Source organism: Puma concolor, chromosome E4 (genome assembly GCF_028749965.1).
Source record: "Puma concolor isolate L17-30 chromosome E4, mPumCon1.1.hap2, whole genome shotgun sequence".
Lineage (NCBI taxonomy): Eukaryota > Metazoa > Chordata > Mammalia > Carnivora > Felidae > Puma > Puma concolor.
In genome coordinates, this window is record NC_141683.1 from 16,102,308 (window position 1) to 16,125,660 (window position 23,353).

Below are 23,353 nucleotides of genomic sequence, written 5' to 3' on the forward strand. Positions count from 1 at the left end.
TTTGGACAACTAACACTTTGCTCAAATGGGGAAAATGTAAATCAAATTAGAAAAAATATGACTTGTCAGAGTACAGCATAGTTGATGAAAATGGACCATACCTACCACAACTGTGGTAAATTACTCTTGAGAAATGTACTCTTTGAGAAATCTATCAATCAATCTATCGATATGTCTATTGATCTATGTATACATTCATGTATGTATGTATCTATCTATGTATACACATCACACACATGCACGCACACACACGCACAGTTCTTTTCTGGTATTAATAAAATGAGATCCACTTAGAAAAACCTGACTATGGTATAGAAAGCAAAGCTGATGGAAAGAAACCATGCTCCAAATGACTTTTTAAAATGATGTTTTAGATATATGGAAAAGTAATCATGCAATATTGGTGTAGTCTTGCCCACACATTAAGAACGACAACAAAAACAGAACAAAGCCAAAAAGCCTCAGCATCTACCAAGCTCTCTTTGCACTTGCGTGAGCATAGACTCAGGTCAAGGTTTCTGTACCATCTTTTGGGGAGTGGCTAAATATTCTATGTATTTATTCCCTAAACTACAATTGTCATTCTAGCAGAGTGACCACTTTAAAGAGGACTCAAAGAAGTACAGCTTTTACTAGATGACAACTAATTAAAAATCACATTAGAGTAATTACAATAATGGTAAGAAATATGATGCGTTGATAGAGCACTGTCCTTCTCAGAGGCTGAAGTTGCTCACAGTTTACTCATTTGTTCCTCTTTCAAAATGTTCTGTGGAGAATACAGCTATGCAGGTATAGATCTATGTTGGCAACACTTTAAGGTCAGGGATAGGTTTCTTCAGCCACATGTTAACTTAAAAATCACCAAATGCCCAGTACCATTTAGATCTCTACCAAGATAATATCTATTATAATAATGGAGTTTGGAGGGTACACTTGCCTTTAGGGTAAAATAATTTGAAATACTATCTTCAGAAAGAATAAATAAAAGTAACTTAAATATTAATACATGCTATAGAGTGACCTAGAATTATTAGCTCACATTAAAGGCCTTATTCACCACTTTGCCCAGATCTGCAGTTTGCTATTCTGTGTCTTTTGATTTTGGTATTGGCAGAATTCTGTGCGAATGAGATGGAGCTGAACCACAGTAAAATTGAGACCTCAATACCAGGAAAATATAGCATTTTCTTTTTACCGCAAGAAGTGGGAAAATTAGTTAACACCTCTCCTACCTTAAGGTGTAATTGGATTCAGAAAAAGGCTAACTTAAAGCAGGACCAGGTCTGACATCTAAAATCCTCACAAGGTAACAAGAATCAGTTTGGTTTGTTCGCTGTCATTTCTCATTATAATCTTTGTCATGAGAATGGATTCATGTTGTGCCATTTTCTGTTCTTGTTACAATCTTTGTCACATGAATAAGATATCAGGATGTTAATGCCTGGCATACAGTCTTCTGTGTGTGATGATACTGTACAAGACTACGCTGACCTTTGCAATATTATGTATTCTGATTGGTTGTTCATTTCACCTCTTTCCCACAAGTTAATAAGGCTGTAAAAAGGAGAGAACTGAAATGGCCAGCCAGTCAAATTATAGAATATTGAAAAGGTCAGAGCAGTACAGCACAGAGGAAGAAAAAATTATGGAATATATGGTGCATTAAAATTCTTGTGACAACGATTATAACGAGAATGGGAAAGGATACCCATTTATGTTATATCAATCTAGAGAACCCCATAGGATGATATTCCTGAGACAGCAATCATTTACGCATCCCTGAATCATACATATCTATTTACATGGGTTTTGCTTAAAAAAATAATTGTATAGAAAATATCTTACTATTTGACAAATAACGTTAAATGTAAGACTTTTGGCCTTGGAAAATGGGCATTAGTGCTATTAACATTTTTGTAGGATGCCACATCTGAAGCTAAGAAAATGTTCTTTATAAGTAAAATCTGTTGGACATGTTTCTCAATTTAACACTTTTTTTTTCTTCAAAATAAAGCAGAAAAGCAGAAATAAAGCAGAAATTCACTGAGTGAATTAACTTCTTTGAAAATCCTGTAGAATGTAGAATATCCTGAGATAGCCTCCAGGAGCTTATTTAAAAATTTTACACGATCTACACAAAACTTGTGGGTCTTTTGCTTGTGATGCATGATGTTGGCCAATAGCAAAGAATCTCTCCTTCCCCTACAACCTCAGTGGGAAGACTGAAAGAGAGAGAAATACTTTTTAGAAAACCTGAAGTTATTGTTCTCAAGTGTGAAAAATGATTTCTCATTTTAAAAATTATTTCTATGCGTATTTAAGTGTTTCTTACAGGACAAATTCATAGATTTTGTGGTCTGTAAAAGATAAGTCTGGCTCAAGAGGCTGCTTTATACTTACTGAAGATGCATCATTTCACTAATAAAGTAAACATTTTATAGCCCAAAGCTTCAGTCTAAAGGCATCATTGACAAGCATGTCAAAAGTGACCTAATTATTTTGGGAAACAGAGGAAATAAGTTTTGATCATTGCTTTAAGACTAGCTTGAACATGGATTACATGACCCTCAAATCAGTAGTTCAGCAAGCTTTAAGAAGAATCATCAATGATTCCTGGGTCCTAACTTCTGAGAGTCTCAGTCGGTAGGTCCAGAGTAGAATTCAGGGATGTGGATGTTGATGAAGTACCCCCAGGTGATTTTAATGGAGGTGAACCCTAGAACACTAGTGTAGATGACCTCATCTGCAAAGTGCTGAGTACAACCCCTGGGTTAAAGCCCAGTGGTGCAGACCACAGCCAAAGAGGTGAATGAGGGGAGCTCCTTTTCACACTCACGGTGCCTGGGGGCAGGGTGATGGGAGAGTTGTGGTTCCAGAACACTGGAGCTTAACTGGGCCTGCACCGTTCACTTATACTTACAAATGGGGTCAGCGCTAAGGCTGACCAGACAGAAATGGTCACCTCTGATAGGAAATGCTTATCGTTTTAACATTTTCCAGCTTGACTCTTGAGGCTAGACCAACGGGGCTGCATTTTCCAGCCCACTGAAAACCAAGTTTATGCAGTGAGAAGCAGTAAAGCAAGACCCTCTCAAGAAGGGGGATCTGAGGACTTGCATTTTAAGAATTTTCCTCCAAGATCTAGGAACTCAAACTGGTCAAATTCAAAGGAAGAAAGTGAAGACAGTATAAAGTGGAGAAAACCCAAATCTGTGGATCCTGTTTTGGTTTTGAATCTGGAGAGTTTGGAGCTTTACTGAGGGTTGAAATCCTGTCGGTTGCTCTAGGCCTATGAAATTGAGCTGCGTGTCCTTTGGGGGTAAGGGAGCATTGGACTCATTCGGCTGTGTGGTTCCTGTAGATGTACAAGTTCTTTTTGTGAGCTGAACGAAATGGTTATGTAATTGCATACTTCTCATAATTATTGAGTAATTATATACTTCTTATAATTACTGAGTAATCATTGTTCTATAACTAGAACTTAATGTTACAACTAATTGTATAATTACCATGTATTAATGTTATCTGCGAAACTTAGAATAAAGTGGTATTTAATATATTTCCCCTTGCCACACCATTTTCAAAGCTAGCAAAAAGTGTTTGTCTTATGGCTAGAAATTTCCTTCAAAAACAAACAAAATACAAGGGGAAAAAACCACACTAGTATTATAATCATAGATGTTAACTCATTGATCTTACATTTGCACCTGGCTTGAAAATTGTATTCTCTTGGCTTAATTTTAGAATTTTCACTGTGATTTTACAATCTTCATTTGCGTGTGTGTGTGTGTGTGTGTGTGTGTGTGTGTGTGTGGTGTGTGCTTAGGTAACACAATTTCAGAGGCAATTGACCCTCGCCCCGGGTCTCACAGGCTAAGCTGACCTTTCTGAAATTTTACAGCCGGGCACGTGACAACAGCAATTGTGTCAGCTAGAACCAGAAATGCTTCCATGGAGTTCGACATTATGGGAAATCGAGATCTTCAAATGTGGATAATGTAACTTTTCTTAGTGCTTACAAGGATTCATATTTAAACTTACCCAGGTTTCTTGAGTGCAGGAACTATGTCTTCTACATCCTGGGCACCTTGTTATCGGAATGTAGCAATACCTGCTCTCTGTATGCGGTTGGAGTCAACAATCTTGTGTCTAATAAGGTTGACTAGTTATAAAGAACCTATGATAGCTAATATAGTGTCACTTAGAAATGTCTTTTTAAGGCGAATTTTCAGGTTTCAGGACTTCTTGTTGAAGTGTGTTACATACAGACAGCTGTGGTGTTTACTTGCATTTTAGGAACTTATAATAATTCTTAAGCGGTAAATATATCTTCGCCTTATTTTATTAAAAGTGAATAGAAATTATTTTCCCCATGTTTTAGCCCATAAGCACCACTTATTCTCTTGGGAATAAACCACTCCTTTGAATGTTCCAATTTCAAATTCAGAGTAATAAATTCTTACGTGACACTAGGGATTTCTTCTGGTCATAGAAAACACCTTAGACCTGTGTATTTTACAGCAATCATTTTTTTTTCAGCTACACCCTTCCTCCCAAAGTTCTTAAAAGGTACCTTTTTAAATTTTTTGTATATTTTTAAAGTTTTTGTCTGCCTTACCCACATTTCATGAAAATTATCATAACTAGACATGAGATACATATATCTTTTACGTGATTTGATATTTATTAATGATAGAGTTTGGCGTATAACCTGATGGGACAATGACCTAGTGGTAGCAGGTGTCATTCATTTTGTTTTGTTTGTTGAAAAAGATAGAATTTTTGTTAATAATACATTGTTGGGTGGGAGAGAGGGAGAATGTAATAGGTAGGTAATTGCTACCAAGAAAGTAAAATACAGAATGCAGAAGTCTTAATCACTTTCTGGTTCTAAATGTTTGTTGGGAATGTATCAGTTGTACTATAGGAAACAGTCATACTTCCTAGCTTCTATAGATAAACATCAGTTACCTGCTGGGTTATGTAAAGAAATAATCTCACTTAATCTGCACAATAACATTGCAATCGAAGTATTATCATTCCCAGCTCACAGATGAAAAACCTGAGATTTAGAAATATTAAGTAACTTAGTAAAGAGCACACTACTTGGGATTCTCTCTCTCTGCCCCTCCCTCGCTCTCTCTGTCTCTCTCTCAAAATAAATAAATAAAAACTTTCAAAAATATATTTTAAAAAATTACAAAAATATGATATTTTTGTAAATATTGCAACTATTAGATTTTGTTTATTGTGCAATGCAAAATCATTTTCAGTATGTGGTCATCTTTTAATTTTTAAACATTTAGCCAATAAAGATTGTATCATTATCTGGAAATCTTGCAAATATGCTTTCCCCTTAAAGTTCAACAACATGTGTGTTTTTTATTCATATGCCTATATTTGTAGAATTTGTGTGGGGTGATGAAAGGTACTACAGTAAAAAGTTTTGGCAAAGAAAAAAAGGCTATTTGAGGTAAATATTGCTATTCTTAATGGGTCTCCTCTTCTGTGTTTTAAGAATAATTGTAACTAGGGCGACTGAGTGGCTCAGTTGGTTAAGCATCTGACTTGGGCTCAGGTCATGCTCTCACAGTTTGTGAGCTTGAGCCGGGCTTTGGGGGAGTTCCTGCTCTGCTTTGGGTGAAATATGAACCTCACTTCGGGTGAGCTCCCTTCCCTCTCTCTCTCTTTCTCTCTGCCCCTTGCTCTCTTGCACCCCCCAAAACAAAATAATACTTATAATTAAATTTTACTAAATTTCACCAATATTCTGAAAAATTTGCCTCATGTAAGCTTTTCAGGAAAGCATCTAATATAGACGATGAAATAAATGTTACGATGGGATTTTGAGTACCCCTCATCTCATTTTAAGCCTAATTTCTAATTCTTCTGAACCTTGAATGTAATTCATTTGTGTAGAAGAGGAAGATAAAACCCTCGGTATTTTCCGGTATCTCAGACATGATACGATTTGAAAATGGGTTTGTTCAAGTTTGGAAGGATGGTGGTGGTGCAGCTCGGTGAGTTCACTGAAGGTGATTCTCGTACAAAACCAGGCAGCCTCTTTAGTTTAACATAGAGCTAAAACCAGAGCTTCTGCCCAAAGTGAGCACATACTGCTTTTCACAATATTCTGGCCAATTCGGATTTGAAGAGGTGTTGGAGGAAAAGCGGTGGCCTACCTTTCACGAAAATGAGCAACAAATACCCCAACTGATGATAAATGAAATATCGACATGTATAATTTGAATGTACCGTTTGGATTTGGAACCAATCTAGATGGGGGAAAGAGTGTGATTTCCTCCAGGCTGCACATCACATAAAATCCAAGGGTAAAAAAACCCTCGAACAATTGTAAATAATCCATCAAGGGATCAATTTGTATGTCCGTGCAGTATTTTTCCTTACGGGCATGATACTTGTAAGAGCTTCACATTATCTTAGAATAACAACTCAGTTGCTCTGGCCACTGAGACAAATGAATGAACTCTTAAATATATACGTTAATTTTAATAATTTTCTTTTTTATCAGAAGATCATAACTACACCCTTCTGAATGGCACACGAGTCATGCACAGTGGTGAGGAGACCGACATTTGGGTGCTCATCGAGGGCTTGGTTCCTTTCACTAACTATACTGTACAAGTGCATGTTTCCAATAGCCAAGGCGGCTTGAGAAGTGACCCCGTAACAATTGCAATGCCACCAGGGGGTAAGTCTATAAACAAGGTTTGTTACACAAATTTATATAAATGCTCTACGAAGTCTTCAAGTCTACTGAGCGCTTGTTTATTGTGTGAATAATTTTTTGTTTTCGAACTTGGAGGCTCAGTTGTATTTCTGGTGTTTGGATTGTCATTGTTTTGTTTTACTGAGACCCTTTTGTTGATTTTTATTAATGTTTTTGTCGAGACTGCTTTCATCTTGCACTGTGTGTATATGTAGGTATATGTCACACACATATATCTCTTGCTGTACATGTTAAAAAGATTGGGAAATGTTTTTTTTTGTTTGTTTGTTTGTTTGGAGATTTCATTTAGACTCAAAATGTATATTTTCCTTTTTTTTTTTTTTTAATTTTGTTAATGTTTATTTTTGACAGAGGCAGAGTGCAAGCAGGGGAGGGGCAGAGAGAGGGTGACACAGAATCAAAGCAGGCTCCAGACTCTCAGTTATCAGCACAGAGCCTGATACGGGGCTCGAACTCATGAGCCATGAGATCATGACCTGAGCTGAAGTCGGACACTTAACTGACAGAGCCACCCAGGTGCCCCTCAAAATTTATATTTTCAATTTGCGCTTTGGTTCTCATTCCTGGTTTTTCAAAGAACCTTATATATCTAAACTTTTCCAGATGCCGAAAAAGGCCAGTGTGCAGGTTATACAATAGGAACACTACTCATACCACTGGAAAAATACATTTAACTTCCATGTCCTAATGATTAGAGTTCAATAGTGTCACTTTTATATGTGATACAATCCAGATATATTTCATTCTAACTATTTGTATGAAAAGATGACTTATTTAGAATTATTATTTTGGCCTGTAGTCAATTCCACCTTGTTTTAACTATTTGTGGGGCTATTTGCTGAAAAGAACACTCCCTCTCAGATTGATATGTACAGCCCTTTAACAAAAAACATTTCTCAAAATAATAAGAGTGTGATTCTCAATTGAGTGTTCAGAAATTTATGATTTCTGAAAATACTGAAGCAAATGGAGTCTAACGGCCTCAAGAAGGAGGTGCTCTGGACAACGGGAGCACGTCACTATGTTGTTAACCAGTGGGACTGGATAAATATCTCTCCCATCAGAAAGGGTATGAAAGCAGCAAAAATCTCATTGCTGGTGGAAAATTAAGGGTTAACCTGCAATGTGTATGGAACCCTTCTCCCAAGAAAAGATTCAATACCTCCTGTATCATAAAAAGCACTCATCATTATCCATCTTTCATGACATTATAAGACTCAATGAATAGATGTTTACCAAAACACTTGAAACTCTATATGGCAGAAGCTGCATTGTTTAAGAATGTGTGAAAGAGACAGAGCTGAACAACTCAGAGTCACATTTCATAAACCAATAAAAAGGGGGACTAAATTTAGATAGGGGCTTGTTTAAGAATTGAGGCCAAAAATACAATACAAAACAAAATCAAGAAAAGAAACCTTGAGTATTCATATTTTCATTTGTAAATCTAACTCAACATGCTAGAAGTGATACAACATCTGATGACTTAGGGCACCTGGTGGCTCAGTTGGTGAAGCGTCCAACTTCAGCTCAGGTCAGGAGCTCCAGGTTTGTGGGTTCAAGCCCTGCCAAGGGCTCTGTGCTGCCAGCTCAGAGCTTGGAGCCTGCTTCAGATTCTGTGTCTTAGTCTCTCTCTGCCCCTCCCTCACTCACACTCTGTCTCTCTGTCTGTCTCTCTCTCTCTCAAAAATAAAGAAACATTCAAAAGAAATTTTTTTAAAAAAAGAACATTTGATGACTCTATATGTTGGTATATAATACTTTTAAAATTAAAGAGTAATTAGTGCTTTAATGGAGATTTTTTAATTACATAGCAATACCTTCCTAATAGGATATGTGGGAATTTAATGACTTATATATTCTTTTCATGGCATTCTCACTGATTTAGATGGTTTGTAATGTACAGCAAGCTGTGTCTCATTCATAAAATAAGGCTGATTTAATTCACTGTTCATCTGTTTAGGAACGCCTAATAATTTGTGGTAAATCTGTGTGTGTGTGTGTGTGTGTGTGTGTATAATATTCAGTTAAACATAGCAAGCACCTAATGCCAGCTCAATACAGTCTGTACCTGTATCTGTTAGTGGTTAGTAGAAGAATTAATATTATGCAAACAGGAAGAAACTAAAAATTTTTGTAGTGGTACAGTAGAACTGAAGTCAACTGCTGAGTTCACTTCTATCTCTACTCTGTGGAGGCTTATTCATGCCATTGCACACTGTTCTGAAGGCTCATATTCTCTGGGTATGTTGCAATCATTCACTTGCCACAGTCAGAAATCGAGATTTGGGGAGATGTCACTTCACCCAAAGAGGAAGCAAAATGTCTTCAAAGACAGACAGTGATTTGCTCAAGTTTATTACAGCCATTAGGACAGACTTTTTTTTTCATCATTAGATTGTTGTTGATTACAATTAGGAAACTTATAGCTTTGAAATTATCTTTTTTATGACCTTGTGGCAGTTTAAAGGTGACACCTCATTGATTAAATAGGTTTTAGTTCATGCTTCCTTTTACTTAATGATCTGAAAACATATTATCCTGATTTACACATAAAATCATGCTGAAAAGCATGTGGCATTCACTAGAATATGTGTGTTTAAGTAGAATTAAATTAGTACTGAGAGTTATTAAAGAAATCTTCCATGCCTTTGTCCAGTGAACTGTGCTTCGTACAGAAATGAATAATAAATGAACCAATGTACAGAAGTGAACCAACTTATGGGCAGAAAAGGTTCTATATGCTATTTACTTTTCCATTATATTTGGATTGTTACCATTATTGCCATTTCCTTGATTTCAATATTAGGTCTCTTTTATGGTGATGTTAAATTCCTACTATTTTTTCAATGCTGGGTTATGCAAGATGTGTAATGATAGTACCCTTAGCTATGATTTCTTCTCAGTGTAGTTTAAAAATATAATAATGGAAGGCTTAAGCAAAACAGAAATGCTCATTTTTTTTAATCAAATGTTTGCTATCAAATGTAGACCAGGAAAACTTCCTTTACCCTCTAGATCTGGCCAAGTCCTACTCATATTTTTAGGTTTCAATTTAGAAATAAGGCCTTCAGAAAGTTATCTTTTACCAACCGAGACTGAGATAGGGCCCTCAGGTATCCTATAGTACAAGCACATTATTTTGAAATGGCCTATCTGATTGACTGTCACAATCACTGGTTATAAGGAGCTACACAGCAGGGACTGTTTTGTATTCACTTTTTTTAATGTTTATTTATTTATTTTGAGAGAAAGAGAGAGGGAGAAAGAGAATCTCAAGCAGGCCCTGCACTGACAGCCCACATGGGGCTAAAGCTTAGGAATCCTGAGATCATGATCTGATCCAAAATCAAGTGTCCATGCTTAACCAACTGAGCCACCCAGGGGCCCCTTATGTTATCTTCAGTGCCTAGACCAAATCTGCATCATAGGTGCATAACAAATAATTGGTGAGTGAATGAATAAATCAGGCAGTCAGGATAGCTTAATTAACCATTTTAAATTGTAAACTTATCATGGCTCAGACCTGTTCATGCCTCATTTTCGATCCGAGCAACCTTATATTGTAACCAGCTGTGGAAAATGTGACCTCCTCTGAAGGTAGTATCCAATGCAGGAATGCTCTGATCATGCAGATGCAACCTGGGGCCCAGACTGCAAGGAGGGCACAGAGATTGGAGGTAAGAAATAGCCTCAAGTTGCAACAACCCATCACTCTTTGACTCCCTCCCTATAGTGGTGACCTAGGTAAGCATAGATTTAACAGTTAGCATAGGAATTTGGAAAGAGGTGAGGGGACAGGGTGCAAAAACTCTTACCCTGCTACGTCATCTGTTATTTGATGGCTATGAAACATCTATTTTGATACTGGCTTTCTCTATTTTTCTGATGAGAAAAAAATATGATTAATATGCAGTTTATACTTCAATAAAGCTGGAAAAAAATTTTGAGAACCAATAAACCCTGATTTATTCCATCAGGTCTTCCTTTTTCATTGTGTTGTGTTGTTTAATAACATTTTATCAAAAAATAAAGCTCTTAACTTTGACCAAACAAATGAAAAATATGATTAAACAACCTGATAAACGCAAGTTATTTTGAAGATGGAAATGAAGGCAAGTGAGACCACACAGCCAACAGCTCAGCCCGTAGGTGCACAGAGACAAACCCCGATAGCATACATTTTTTATTTTAAAAATATATTTGAAATATTAATCGGTCAACTGCAAGAGTCTGGGAGTTATTTTTCCTTCATGTTTCCTTCATAACATATCTCTACCCACTTCTGTGTACTCAGGTTTTTGTGTTTCTACAACTACTATATTTCTTGGTTGTTTGTAATAACAATGCTCCTATTTAGCACGAAGATACTCTTAGAAATGAAGAATATATTTAATCTGAGCTCTTGAATAGCATTATAGTGAAGGTTCAAGAGTTCTAGGGAAAAAATTAAAAAAATAAAAATGGAATCCAAATGTTAATCCATAAATATGAAACTTTCCTATGACCTTTACCCCTTCAAGGTCTGGAGTTACTAATGGGGTTAGGATTTCAACTCTTAATGGTGCTCAGTGCATTAGTGTTTTGTATGCATGGAATTCAGCATTCAGTTTAATAAGTGGTTGACATTGGTGATGTCCCTTAATTTGCTTAAATCTAATTGGCTCTTTTATCAGTCAAACCTGTATGGATTGGCAATTGATCAGAAAGGGTCAGCCATGACTCTGCATGTAGTTAAACAATGGAACCACCAGTTAAAGTCACAGTTGCATGATAATAAGCAAAGGAAGAACAAATGAGCTTAGAGGAGGAAGGCAAAGAAGCTTAGAAGTTTTGCAGGATCTTCAAGTTCAGAACAAAGGCATTATAGAGTATATAAATTTTAAATACACTGCATTTTGCCTCCAGACTTAAACCTTTTTTTTCCAGATGAACTGAAATCTTGTCTGAAACTGTCTTTGTTACATCAAAGAACTACTCAGAAAGCTAAAAGAGACAGAAGAAGCATAAAAGGGCATAGTTTAAAATGATTAGTGACAAATTCCATACTGACGAGCTAGAAACAGATTTTTTATGAAACTTTTATATTTTTCCAAAAGGAATAATTTTATACTATTTATCTTTTTCTGAACTGCTTTATTGTAACAGTGAAAGGAACTCAGAGCCACCTAAGTTTGTGAACTTAATCCAGTTTTCTACGACAGTAAATAATTTGTCATTTGTGCCTTCAAATTGATGAGAATTATTATAACCTACAAACTTCATAAAAATACCAAGCTTGAGGAACATGTTTCTTTTCCAAAGGTGGGTTATTAGAGAATCAAAAACGGAGAGAGGAAAAACAGTTGTAGGTGGTTTGTTTTAGAATTTGTTGGAATTTGTTTCTCTTCCCTTGACCTGTATCCTACCCCTGATCACCTAAAACAGTAACAAAATAAAAGGAGGGCAACCTGTTTGGAATTAATAGTTAGGCACATTGTAAAAGCATAGAGTTTGGAAACCCACAAACCTAGATTCGAATGCACCTCCTTCACTCTCTGGCTGTGCATCTATGAGTAACCCACAGATATATCTGAGCCTCAGTTTGTTCATCCATAAAACAGTCTCAGTGGTAATTCCCATATGATAGAGGATTAAACAACACAACTCATATAGCTTAGCACAGTGCCTATCTGGATAAACATTTGGTGCTCGCTACCTTCTTGGTTCTATTTTACTGCTAAGACTCCTTTGAGGTCTCTTGTGATATTGTGATTCCTAAGAAACACAGGTGTGGTCTTTGTCCCCAGTTCTGACCCAGAGCTCCTAGATCCCTTGGAATTTCCTAGGTGATGAGAGCTATAAAGGTGTCTTTTGTTATGTTGCTAAGGTTACTCTTGGACCTCACCTAAGGGTGGGAGTTGGTTGCCAGTGGTGTGAAGCAGAGAAGTTTGGAACTTTCATCCTACTTCCTGTCCTGGGGGGCGGGGGGCGAGTAGGGAGGAGAAGGGAGGAGGCTGGAAGTTGGATCAATCTCCAATGGTCAATTATTTAGTCAGTAGGTAGGTAAGGAAGGCTCCATAAGAACCCAATAAGGATGCAGTTCAGAGAGCTTCCAAGTTGGTGAACATAAGGATATTAGGGGAGTCAGGGGGGGTGGTGCCTGGGTGGCTCAGTCAGTTAAGCATCTGACTCTTGGTTTGGGCTCAGGTCATGATCTCACAGTTCATGGCTTCAAGCCGTGTTTGGGATTCTCTCTCTCTCCCTCTCTCTCTGCCCTTCCCCAGCTCACACTCCTGCTCTCTCTCTTTCTCTTTCTCTCTCTCTCTCTCTCAAAATAAATAAATAAACTTAAAAAAAAAAGAGCATATGGCTATTTGAGGAGAATGTCCAGTTTTAATAGGGCATGGAAGCTCCATGCCCATAAATCTTGCCCTATGCATCCCTTCCCTCCTGGGTTATATCCCTTGTAATAAACCAGCAGTCTAGTGAGTAAATAGGTTTCCTGAGTTCTGTGAGCTGTTCTAGCAAATTAAACCTAAGGAGGGGTCATGGGAATCTCTGATTTATAGCTGTTTTGTCAGAAGCACGGGTGACAACTTGTATGTGTGTGATTCAGTCTTGTGGGACTGAACTCTTACTCTGTGGAATCTAACACTATCTCCAGGTAGTTAGTGTCAGAACTGAGTTGAGTTATAAGACATCCTGCTGATGTCCAGCACCATTGGAATTGGGTGTACAGAACCCTTTACCCCTGAAAGCTTATGAACAAGTGAAAACCAGAGTCTTTTACACGCTGGGAAGATCTCCTACATTTTGTCTTCTTATATCTCAATTTCCATGTACATTCACCACGAGCATTGACATAAATATGGACAGGCCACTAGCCCTGCTAAGGATGGGATGGTTGTAGTGTGGGGATGACAAAGTAAGCAAGAAGCATAAAAAGTAATTTTCCTTTGGAAATAGCTTTAATACCTCCCTCCATGACCTCTGGATCATAATGTATAAATGATTTTTACATCAAGCTTTCATTGGTTATCTTGGGATTTCAATGGGCAGAAAAGGAGCACATTTTTTCTTAATAGAACCTCTTCTGTATTCATATCGAGACACTTATTAGATACAATTTTTATGACTATTTTTTATTTCTCTTATATGTATATTTTATTCATAAGTAAATGCTTTCATAACTTTGTTAATGCTAGGCAAAAGAGAGGAGTTTGAAATTTTTACTCAGTGTTTTTTCACCAGTTCTTTGTTTTCCCTAAATATATATTTTAAAAAATTGAATCTTGGAATTAAAAGTTTATTTCCTTTTTCATTGAATAGGAAAGATTGGTAGTTGCTCAGATAATACACTTTTGAATAACTAAATGAAAATCTTTGCTTTTTCTAAAATTTTAAATATTTTTATTTATTTTTGAGAGACAGGGGGAGAGAGACACAGAGCACGAGTGGGGTAGGTCAGAGAGAAAGGCAGACAGAATCTGAGGCAAGCTCCAGGCTCTGAGCTGTCAGGACAGAGCCCAACATGGAGCTCGAACCCATGGACCACAAAATCATGATCTGAGCCAAAGTCAGACACTCAACTAACTGAGCCTCCCAGGCACCTAAAAATCTTTGCTTTTCGAAATGTAACATAATGCTTGCTCAATAATATTGCTAAAAGAATAATATGTTAGCCACTTATTTTTCACAGATTGAAGTATGGAATTAATTTTTGTTTAGACATAAAAAGACTGGGATGCTTTTACGCTTATCTCTTACTATGTAACAAACCACCCCAAAACTTAGCGATTTAATACAACCACTCTTTATTATTTCTCATGACCGTACAAATTGTTGGTCTTAGAAAATATAATGAAGTCTCCTGGAAAATACAATGAAGCTGCAAACTTTTGCCCTTGAACTGGAGTAGTTGAGTATCCATCTTGGTATATTACCGAATAAATGGAGATTAGAAAAATTAATCCAGCGAATCAGTTAAGAGTAGGTAGGTAAAGAGAGTGCCAACTGTATACCAGAAGGAAAGGTAAAGCATAAAATGGAGCTGAATGATGATCCACCCTGGGGACAACCTACCCTAGTGGAGGGACAGGACAATGCTATCAAATTCTCTTAGGTTACATATTACAATAGCTCTGCCTTTGAAAGAAAAGAGAAAGAAATCATTGATCATACTCCTTCCATTGATTAGAACAGGGCCTGAGAGTTTTGGCAGGAAGTGCTCAGTGAATTCATTTTTCTCCTTCAGTTTTTAAAGGCAAGTACTGAATTTTCTCTCCTTTTTTCTCAACAGAAATCCCTAAGACCTTTAAAAAAAAAATGGTGTGGGTCATGCTATGGACCAACCATAAAGAGAATGATATCATTTTATGGCAGAAGCCCTAAGAGAATTAGAAGCATTTAGAAGCTCAAAAAGCAGGGAGAGACCAAAAAACAAATAAACACAAAATAATAAGAATTGCAAATGTAAATTCCGTTTTGTCTTATATTTTCCTCGTTCTCTATAGCAGAGTACTATAAACTATTTTTATGCCTTTTAAAATCTCTATTTAGTAGTACAATGTCCAATATAGTACATTTTTATGACATTAATAGTTGTAAAAATTGTAAAAGTTTGCTTGCAGAGTGCAAATAAAGGTTCCACCAGCATGTACTTTCTATGTTTCATGTGCTGTGAATCCACTGTACCAGGTGTTAAGTTGAAACTTCAGCATGTGGGTGGCCATGACATATCTTAAAGATGAAAAGAATAGAAAGGAATGGCAATTTAAAAAATAAACTGTAGGTTAGAAATGAAATAAATAGGCTAAAATGGTATATTATCTTATTCAGGGGGAAAGGAAAGATTTTGAAGGAAAGATGAAATTAACTGCACTTTTAATTAATTAATTAATGTCTTTATTTTAATGTTTGTTTATTTATTTATTTAAAAAATGTAAAGTTTATTTATATTTGGGAGACAGAGAGACAGAGGGCAAGCAGGGGAGGGGCTGAGAAAGACAGAGACAGAATCTGAAGCAGGCTCCAGGCTCTGAGTTGTCAGCACAGAGCCCTACATGGGGCTCAAAGCCACAAACCCTGAGATCACGACATGAGCTGAAGTTGGATGCTTACCCGAATTTGCCACCCAGGCACCCCTATTTTAATATTTATTTTTGAGAGAGAGAGAAAAAAAGAAAACACAAGCAGGGGAGGGACAGAGAGAGAGAGACAGAGACTCCCACGCAGGCTCTGAGCTATCAGCGCAAAGCCCTAGGTGGGACTCGAATCCACAAACTACAAGATCATGACCTGAGCTGAAGTCAGATGCTCAAAGGACTGAGCCACCCAGGTGCCCCATAACTGCCTTTTAAAATGTAAAAGCCACAATGAAGATACAAGGTTGTGAGGAATTGCATTCTTTAAAACAACAACATTACATCATATAAACAGATGATTTGTCTTTACTTTCAATATATATGTTTTAAATGTTTATTTATTCCTGAGAGAGAGAGCACAAGTGGCAATGGGCAGAGAGAGAAGAGAGAGAAGTCCAAGCAGGCTCCGCACTGTCAGCATAGAGCCCAACGCGGGGCTTGATCTTACAAACCCCGAGATATGACCTGAGCTGAAATCAAGAGTGAGATGCTTAACTGATTGAGCCACGCAGGTGCCCCTCTTTACCTTCAGTGTATTAAACGCTTCACAATTTATATTGCATTCAGTCCATATGAATCTGTAGAGTAGTTGTGCATAATGTTTTACTTCTGTGTATGTCTTCGAAATGTGCTATTTTCCCCCTGGAAAAATCAATCCGTTGAAGGTAATAAAGTAGGCAGATGCAATGAATAAATGGCATTTAAATTCTTAATAAAATAAATAGTGTACTTTTGAAAACATATGCCAGGCCATTTAGTTTAACCTATGCTTAATCCCAGATATGTTATGATAACGGAACCAAAGTATTTGTAACTGTCTCAAACATGCTCTCAAATCTTTTCATGAAAAATCTTACCTTTACCTCTTAAGAATTGTTAGTTCACCTTGCTCTTTGTGTGTGTGTGTGTGTGTGTGTGTGTGTGCGCGCGCGCACGTGTGCATGTGTGTTTGTAAAATTACATTACATAAGCCAAGGAGAAGGATAAATTTCTATTTCATAATTTGTGAAAATTTTCCTCAATCTTCATGTCACCATCCTGACAATGAGCTTCCTCCTTATAAAAACACTGTAGAAAGGGACTAACTTCTGAGCCCTGAAGAAGATGGAATTGGAACTTTGAAGTGTGCTTGCTATGGACTCAACAAGCCTCCAGGAAAGGGCTGCCAGCTTCCCACATTTGCATACTCTCCTGTGGTTTGTGTAGAAATACACACATCCACACACAATTAAGTGCTATCTTTAGAGCATCTTGGGGCAAGAGGGAGAGACAAAAAAAAAAAAAGAAAGAAAGAAAAAGAAATCACATTTTTCCTACTTTACCAGGGGAGAGAGGTGGGAAGTATTATCTCTGTAAGTTCCATTGATATTTAAAATCATATTTTTTAGAAAAAGAATAAGTACAATTCCCTTTTCTGTTTTTTATCTTGGAATAAAGGTTATCTGTAACTTTAAGTTTAAAAAAAATCATGTCTGTCTGACTGGCTCTGCAGTTTAAAAGCAACTTGAAGTTTTATTTGAATTTTTATAGTGCCCTAAAGAAATTTTTGCTTTATTTTTTAAAAATAATATCTTATTCTTTTCTTTTTCCTTTGTTATCCTAGACAGAATCTATGCCTGACTTGCATACAATTCTATGAGCATTTACTTGTCTGTATAAACACTTTTAGAAAAGTGACACAAGTTCTTAATATATCATAGGTACTTACAGGCCATATTTCCTATCTCTTTTCATTAGGAAGCTCTATAAAATCTTTATTGTATCTCTACGAAGGGAGAAAAGTTCTAGAGTTTTGTTAAAACTTAATGAACAACAGACAGTGACAACAGTAAACACATTCATTGTAGCCGCTATGATATTCATGATTATTCATTAATTGGGACAAATGAAACTAGAAATGTGAGGGCATCTAGTGCTTACTTTATGAGAGCAATCCTCTCATACACTTGGACAATCACTTGAGAATTTACCCTGCCTTCCATTTTTATTCAGGTGTTTCCTGTGTATGTACAATGCTCATCTACTACAGTATAAATCCATGCTAAGGATGAAATGAGTGGGTGAACAGTTGTAGATAGAAGTAGTCATAATGGATCTGCTCTCTTTTGTTTCTTTCCTTTTATTCCCTCCCTCATTCCCTCCCTTCTTCCCTTTTTTCCTTCCTTCCTTCCTCCCTCCCTTCCCTCCTTCCTTTCATCCCTCCTTCCTTCCTTCCCTTCTTCCCTCCCTCCTTCCTTCCTTTCCTTTTTCTTTCCCTCTTTCCTTCCTGCCTCCCTGCCTCCCTGCCTCCCCTTCTTTCCAAATTCCCTCTCTCAATTATCTTGGCCCTAGGCACTTGGTAGGAAATTAGTAATGTTTACTGTCATGCCCCCAAGGAGTCATAGTGGCCTTGTGTTATTTTTGTACCCAACTGTGCCTTCACCCTTCCCACTCTTTCTTTTGATGACACTGCTCTAATTTCCCTCTGGGCACCCTGGGCCCCCATGCCCAGAACATGTGCTGTGTGTGGAGTTGACTCTATTACCAAGTCTGGTCAATGAGATCATATTCCCCTGACCACAGGGATTTTTTTTTTTTTCGGGAATTACAAACTTTCCATTTAGAAGTAATGAGATACAGTAAACCAGTGTAGCCAACAGAGGTTCTGCCGTGCTCCTGGATTGAATCTGGAATTGGGTTGAATCTACTGCAGGTCATTTTGCCCCTCAAAGAGTCTGAGAATATAGCCAGCATGGGAGAAAGCAGAGGAAATCTGAGAGAAAGAGGTAGACTGGATTCTGGAGACATCATTGCCCCCTCTGCCTAAAACCAATGCTTTCCCTAGATTTTTCTATTATAAGAGCCAACCCCTTTCCTTATGTAAGCCTGTATGTATTGGGTTTGTGCCACTTGAGAACAAAAGCATTTAAACCACAAGATGCTTGAGAGAAAGGAAACAGTAATGAGCATTTAGAGAAGCCTCTTGACTTCTTGAAAATCATACCGAACTGTGGCAACTGAACATATGTGTTGGCTTCTCTTTGAGCTCTCAAATGTCGAAGCCTCAGGAAGCAAACCTGATGTGAAATGAAATAATAATGACTAAGACAATAAAATTGCTGACCCCATTCTGAAGGTCCTCTTCAGAGTCACCACATGTGGCCATTTTCTGAGACACTTCTCTATTTCCGTATCTCAGAGACCTGAGCTCTAGCAGCGCCTCTTACACTAATTAGTTATTAGGTCGGATTTAGGTAACTTTACTTGACTCTGATGCAGGTTTTCCACCTTTAAAATGGAAGACTTGAATGAAACCAGTGGTCCTCACAGTGTGATTGATCCCAGGAGGGGAATATCAGCATTATTTGGGAACTTGTTCGGAATGCAGACTCTGGAGCCCTGTACTCATTCTGCCAAATCAGAAATTTGGAGAGTGGAGCCACACAGTCTATAATTTATTAGATGCCACCTCCCTGCCAACCCAACCACCACCAGGTTAAGTCTGGATGCATGACCAAGTCTGAAAACACTGAACTAGATCATCTTTAGAATACCTTCAAAGAGGGATGGCTGGGTGGCTCGGTTGGTTAAGCGTCCGACTTTGGCTCAGGTCACGATCTCACAGTTTGTGAGTTCCAAGCCCCACGTAGGGCTCTGTGCTGACAGCCTGGAGCTTGCTTTGGATTCTGTGACTCCCTCTCTCTCTGCTCCTCTCTCGCTTTCAGTCTCTCTCTCTCTGTCTCCCAGAATGGGGCAGGAAGAGATACCATGCATGACCGATTCCAGGTGTTGAGTCCTACCTGTGGCAGGAGAGAGCAACAGGCATGAAGTTTTATGCACTGAGAAACACTAATTGGCCCTACTGTGAAGATGCTGTCAGTTGAATTTCCTCTGCTCTTCGATTTCTTCATAGAACAGCTGTTATAAGGAACTCCACGTAACTAAAACCTGAGTCTCTTCCCTCTGGGGAATTTTCCTTAATGAGCATCTTGTGGCTGCACCTCCTCTGTGGGGTTTTGAAATGTGTTCCTCAAGTCAGTTACATCTTTATCCTGAATTCCAGGATTGGCTGGCTAGTAGGCCTCATAGTTAATGATTTTTCCTTCTAGAAATTCACAAATACAGCTCCAAGGAGGAGGCTGATACAGTTTCCAGTTGCCGAGAGAACAGTTAAGATCATGAAATCATCTATTTGGGAAAAATAGTTTTCTTTGCTGTAGTGATTCCTCACACTTCGCACTTCCCAGGTGTAGATGCTCTTTAACCTGTATTAACTCGTTTAATTTTACTCTCTAAGGGAAGTGGTATTATTATCATCCCTATTTACACATGAGAAGGCTGAGGACCAGAGATTGTCTTGCAATGTTTTTGTGAAGCTCATGCAACTACTGAATAGCAGAGACCAGAATTCAGACCTACTGACAGAAACCTGGTTCTGAGCCCTGTGCTCTTTGTTTATTTGAAGCATCCTCCACTGATGGCTCATTTCCTCTCTTAGCAGAGGTAGCAGATTTCTAGGCTCCACTAGTCAACAAGGATCTGAAGATGTGACTTGATTCTACTGTTGTGTCACATGTAATTCCAAGAGTATTGTTTGGGTGAAATACCAGGTGTTCAAAACCTATGGTCAATGAACTGGAGAGTTCCCCTCATTTAACTACATGACCCATGCACTTAAAGTTTACATTCTAATGTCAGGGGGAGGGGTGGGAATTCAGTTAAAGCAGATATCTTTACAGCTTTACAAGGAAGCATTAAGCAAAAACAATATTATGTAGTCTACAGTCTATGGAGTAATGGCAAAAATTAGCCGGTTGGACCATCCTTTCTCAGCATGGATATAAGTACTTACTTGCCAACCAAGTATTTTGAAGAACTTATTTCATTTTTGCCTATAAGTTTCTAAGATTAACCCTAATTAGATGAAAAGAATATTAAGAATAACCTCTATTTATTTAGGAGAAAAGGCTCATTCAACTTTTCTGAAAATATTTCTCTTTCTGAACTTTTAGCTCTCCAGTGACATACATCGTAATTTAAACTTATTTCTTTGGCTTGTAATAGAAAATGTAAGTTTTCTCATCTGTTTTGCTCTTGTAGGGCTTTCGTATAGGTATGAAACAGGAAATCTCATTAGAACATCAAATGTTCAAATACATTTACCCAAAACATTAGTGTGTAACAACAGTGGGGTCACTATTGCTAATTACCAAGTTGCCCTCTCCTTTGGCCTGTATCAAAATGGAAACTTTTGGTGTTAATGCCCTCTATGTCCCAAGGGAAATGAATAGATGTGATTCAGATGTACAATCTTCTGAGTTTACATAATTTGCACTCATAAAGAGAGACTTAATTTATCTAATAATGTTAAAAATTAAAAAAATAACTTTATTGAAAGAAAGAGAGCATGGAAACCTGTTTTTGTAAAAGAAAGATGAATCAATGAATGAATCCTTTCTCCCTATATTAATTTTTTGTTTTTCTGTGAACAGATTAAAAACACAGCAGTGGAATGAGGACATTTATTCACAATTAGAATACTGGGGAACTCAGGAGTGTGAACAGTGTGAGTGTGTAAGAGAATCATTCCATGGAGCAGTCACAGGAATGACCATCTATGTCCTCAGGGCCATCACAAAGGGGGAGAACTCACCTCATCAGAGTCTGCAAAAGAGGGCATGGCCACACAAAAAGACTCGAATCTTGTTCACATAGTTGATTCTGTAAAGTCTCAAGTGAGCATGTCTCTTCCGTTGTGCATTTGTTAAGCACATAGGCTGCTGTGTCTGTCCAACTATCTGAATTTTAACTACATCACCACCCACCATCCCCAGTGTTTCCATTTACCGATTGTGTGATCTCAAGGAAGTCATCTCCTCCCAAGACCTCAATTTGTTCATCTGGAAAGGGAGTTTATAATCCCATAACCATCCTCAATGGGTTTTGGTAGAGGGCAAAGGATGGACACACACTGAGAAGATCAGGCGGCACAGGAGTAGGCACTTGATGATTTGTTTGGAGAATATAAAGTATGATATGTAACGAGCACAAAATACACATAACCCATCACTAGTTAACTTGGAAATTAAACCAACCTCCAAACGTCTAAATTTTTATTTTCCCTGATGATTCTAACAACTGCCTCTTAAAGCTAAATGTAAGGAAACAGCAGACTGGTTGTGGTATATTAAATTATAAGTGAGGACTAATTTGAGGATCAAAGGTGCTCTTTGGGGGATATCACTCGACTGGTAGGAAAAGCATCAGCTGTCTCCCTCTGTCTCATGTACTTGTACTCTCTGTCTTGGAAGTATCCTTCCCCACAGTTTCAGAATCTTGATGTTTAATTTAACACAAAGGTCTTTGAGAAGCACAACAGGGGGTTGTTCCTGGTTGTTCTGGCATTGAGGAAATTGAAATGTACATGTTTTTTCTCATTTATCAAAGACAGGCAAGAATCTAAACTGACATTTTATATCAAATGAATTATGAACTGTGTACTTTGTACCTAAGGGAACAACAACTAAATTAGACTTTGGGATAAAAAAGAGAGAGAGACAAAAATAGGTTTTTAATAAAACATACAGTAATTTCTGTTACTATGTCTGATGGTGACATGACCAGTCTTATTGTGTAACTAGTGAATGGATGCAGGCTACTCTGAAATCGGTAAGATTTAAATATATTTGAGAGATGTTCTCAGAAAGGATTAGATTAAATTACTTCTCGTGTAGCTAGGTTTTATGAAAAGTGAAACATTCTTCATCAACTAAAGTTAACTTTTACCTTTTTGTCAATGCTCTCTTAGAAAAGAAAGACAGCACTTGCAAATTCTTAGTCCAGAAAAACTATGAGATTAAAAGTTGCTTGAGGAAAAAATGTAGTATTCAAGATAAGAATAACATGGTAAGAATAGCATTTTCTATATCTCCTCCATTGATCTGTAACCTGTACACACATATGCACACTCACACTCACACACAAGTAAATTATCCTGGTGATTAAGAGCATGGATTCTAAAATCAACCATATTGGGTTCAAAACTAAATTTCTCCTCTTTTTTTTTAATGTTTATTTACTTATTTTTAAGAGAGAGAGAGCATGAGCGAAAGAGGGACAGAGAGAGAGTGAGACACAGGATCTGAAGCAGGCTCCAGGCTCTGAGCTGTCAGCACAGAGCCTGTTGTGGGGTTCAAACCCACGAACTGTGAGATCATACCTGACCTGAAGTTGGACACTTAACCGACTGAGCCACCCAGGTGCCCCCTATATTTCTCCTCTTGCTAGCTATGAGACCTTGATCAAGTTATACAGTTATACTTTGCCTCAGGTTTTTCTTTCTATAAAAATGGGAGAAATAGTAGTCATAGGTTGACATTGAGAGAAGTAATTAGGATAAATGCATGCGAAGAATGTGACAATGCTGGACACATAATAATTGTGTATTGCATTGCAAAGTTATATCCTCCCCATTATATGTGAGAAGATTGGATAG

At 37.6% G+C, this 23,353-nt stretch overlaps 1 protein-coding gene across 3 annotated transcripts in view; it reads left to right on the forward strand.

Moving 5' to 3' along the window:
* The window catches only part of USH2A (usherin), a 734,839-nt gene that overhangs the window by 433,637 nt on the left and 277,849 nt on the right, over positions 1-23,353 (forward strand). For all 3 annotated transcript variants that reach the window (XM_025927811.2, XM_086694483.1, XM_086694484.1), the window contains exon 38: positions 6,536-6,715. In XM_025927811.2, the coding sequence (XP_025783596.2) occupies positions 6,536-6,715 (180 nt within the window). The remainder of the gene's footprint in view (positions 1-6,535; positions 6,716-23,353) is intronic.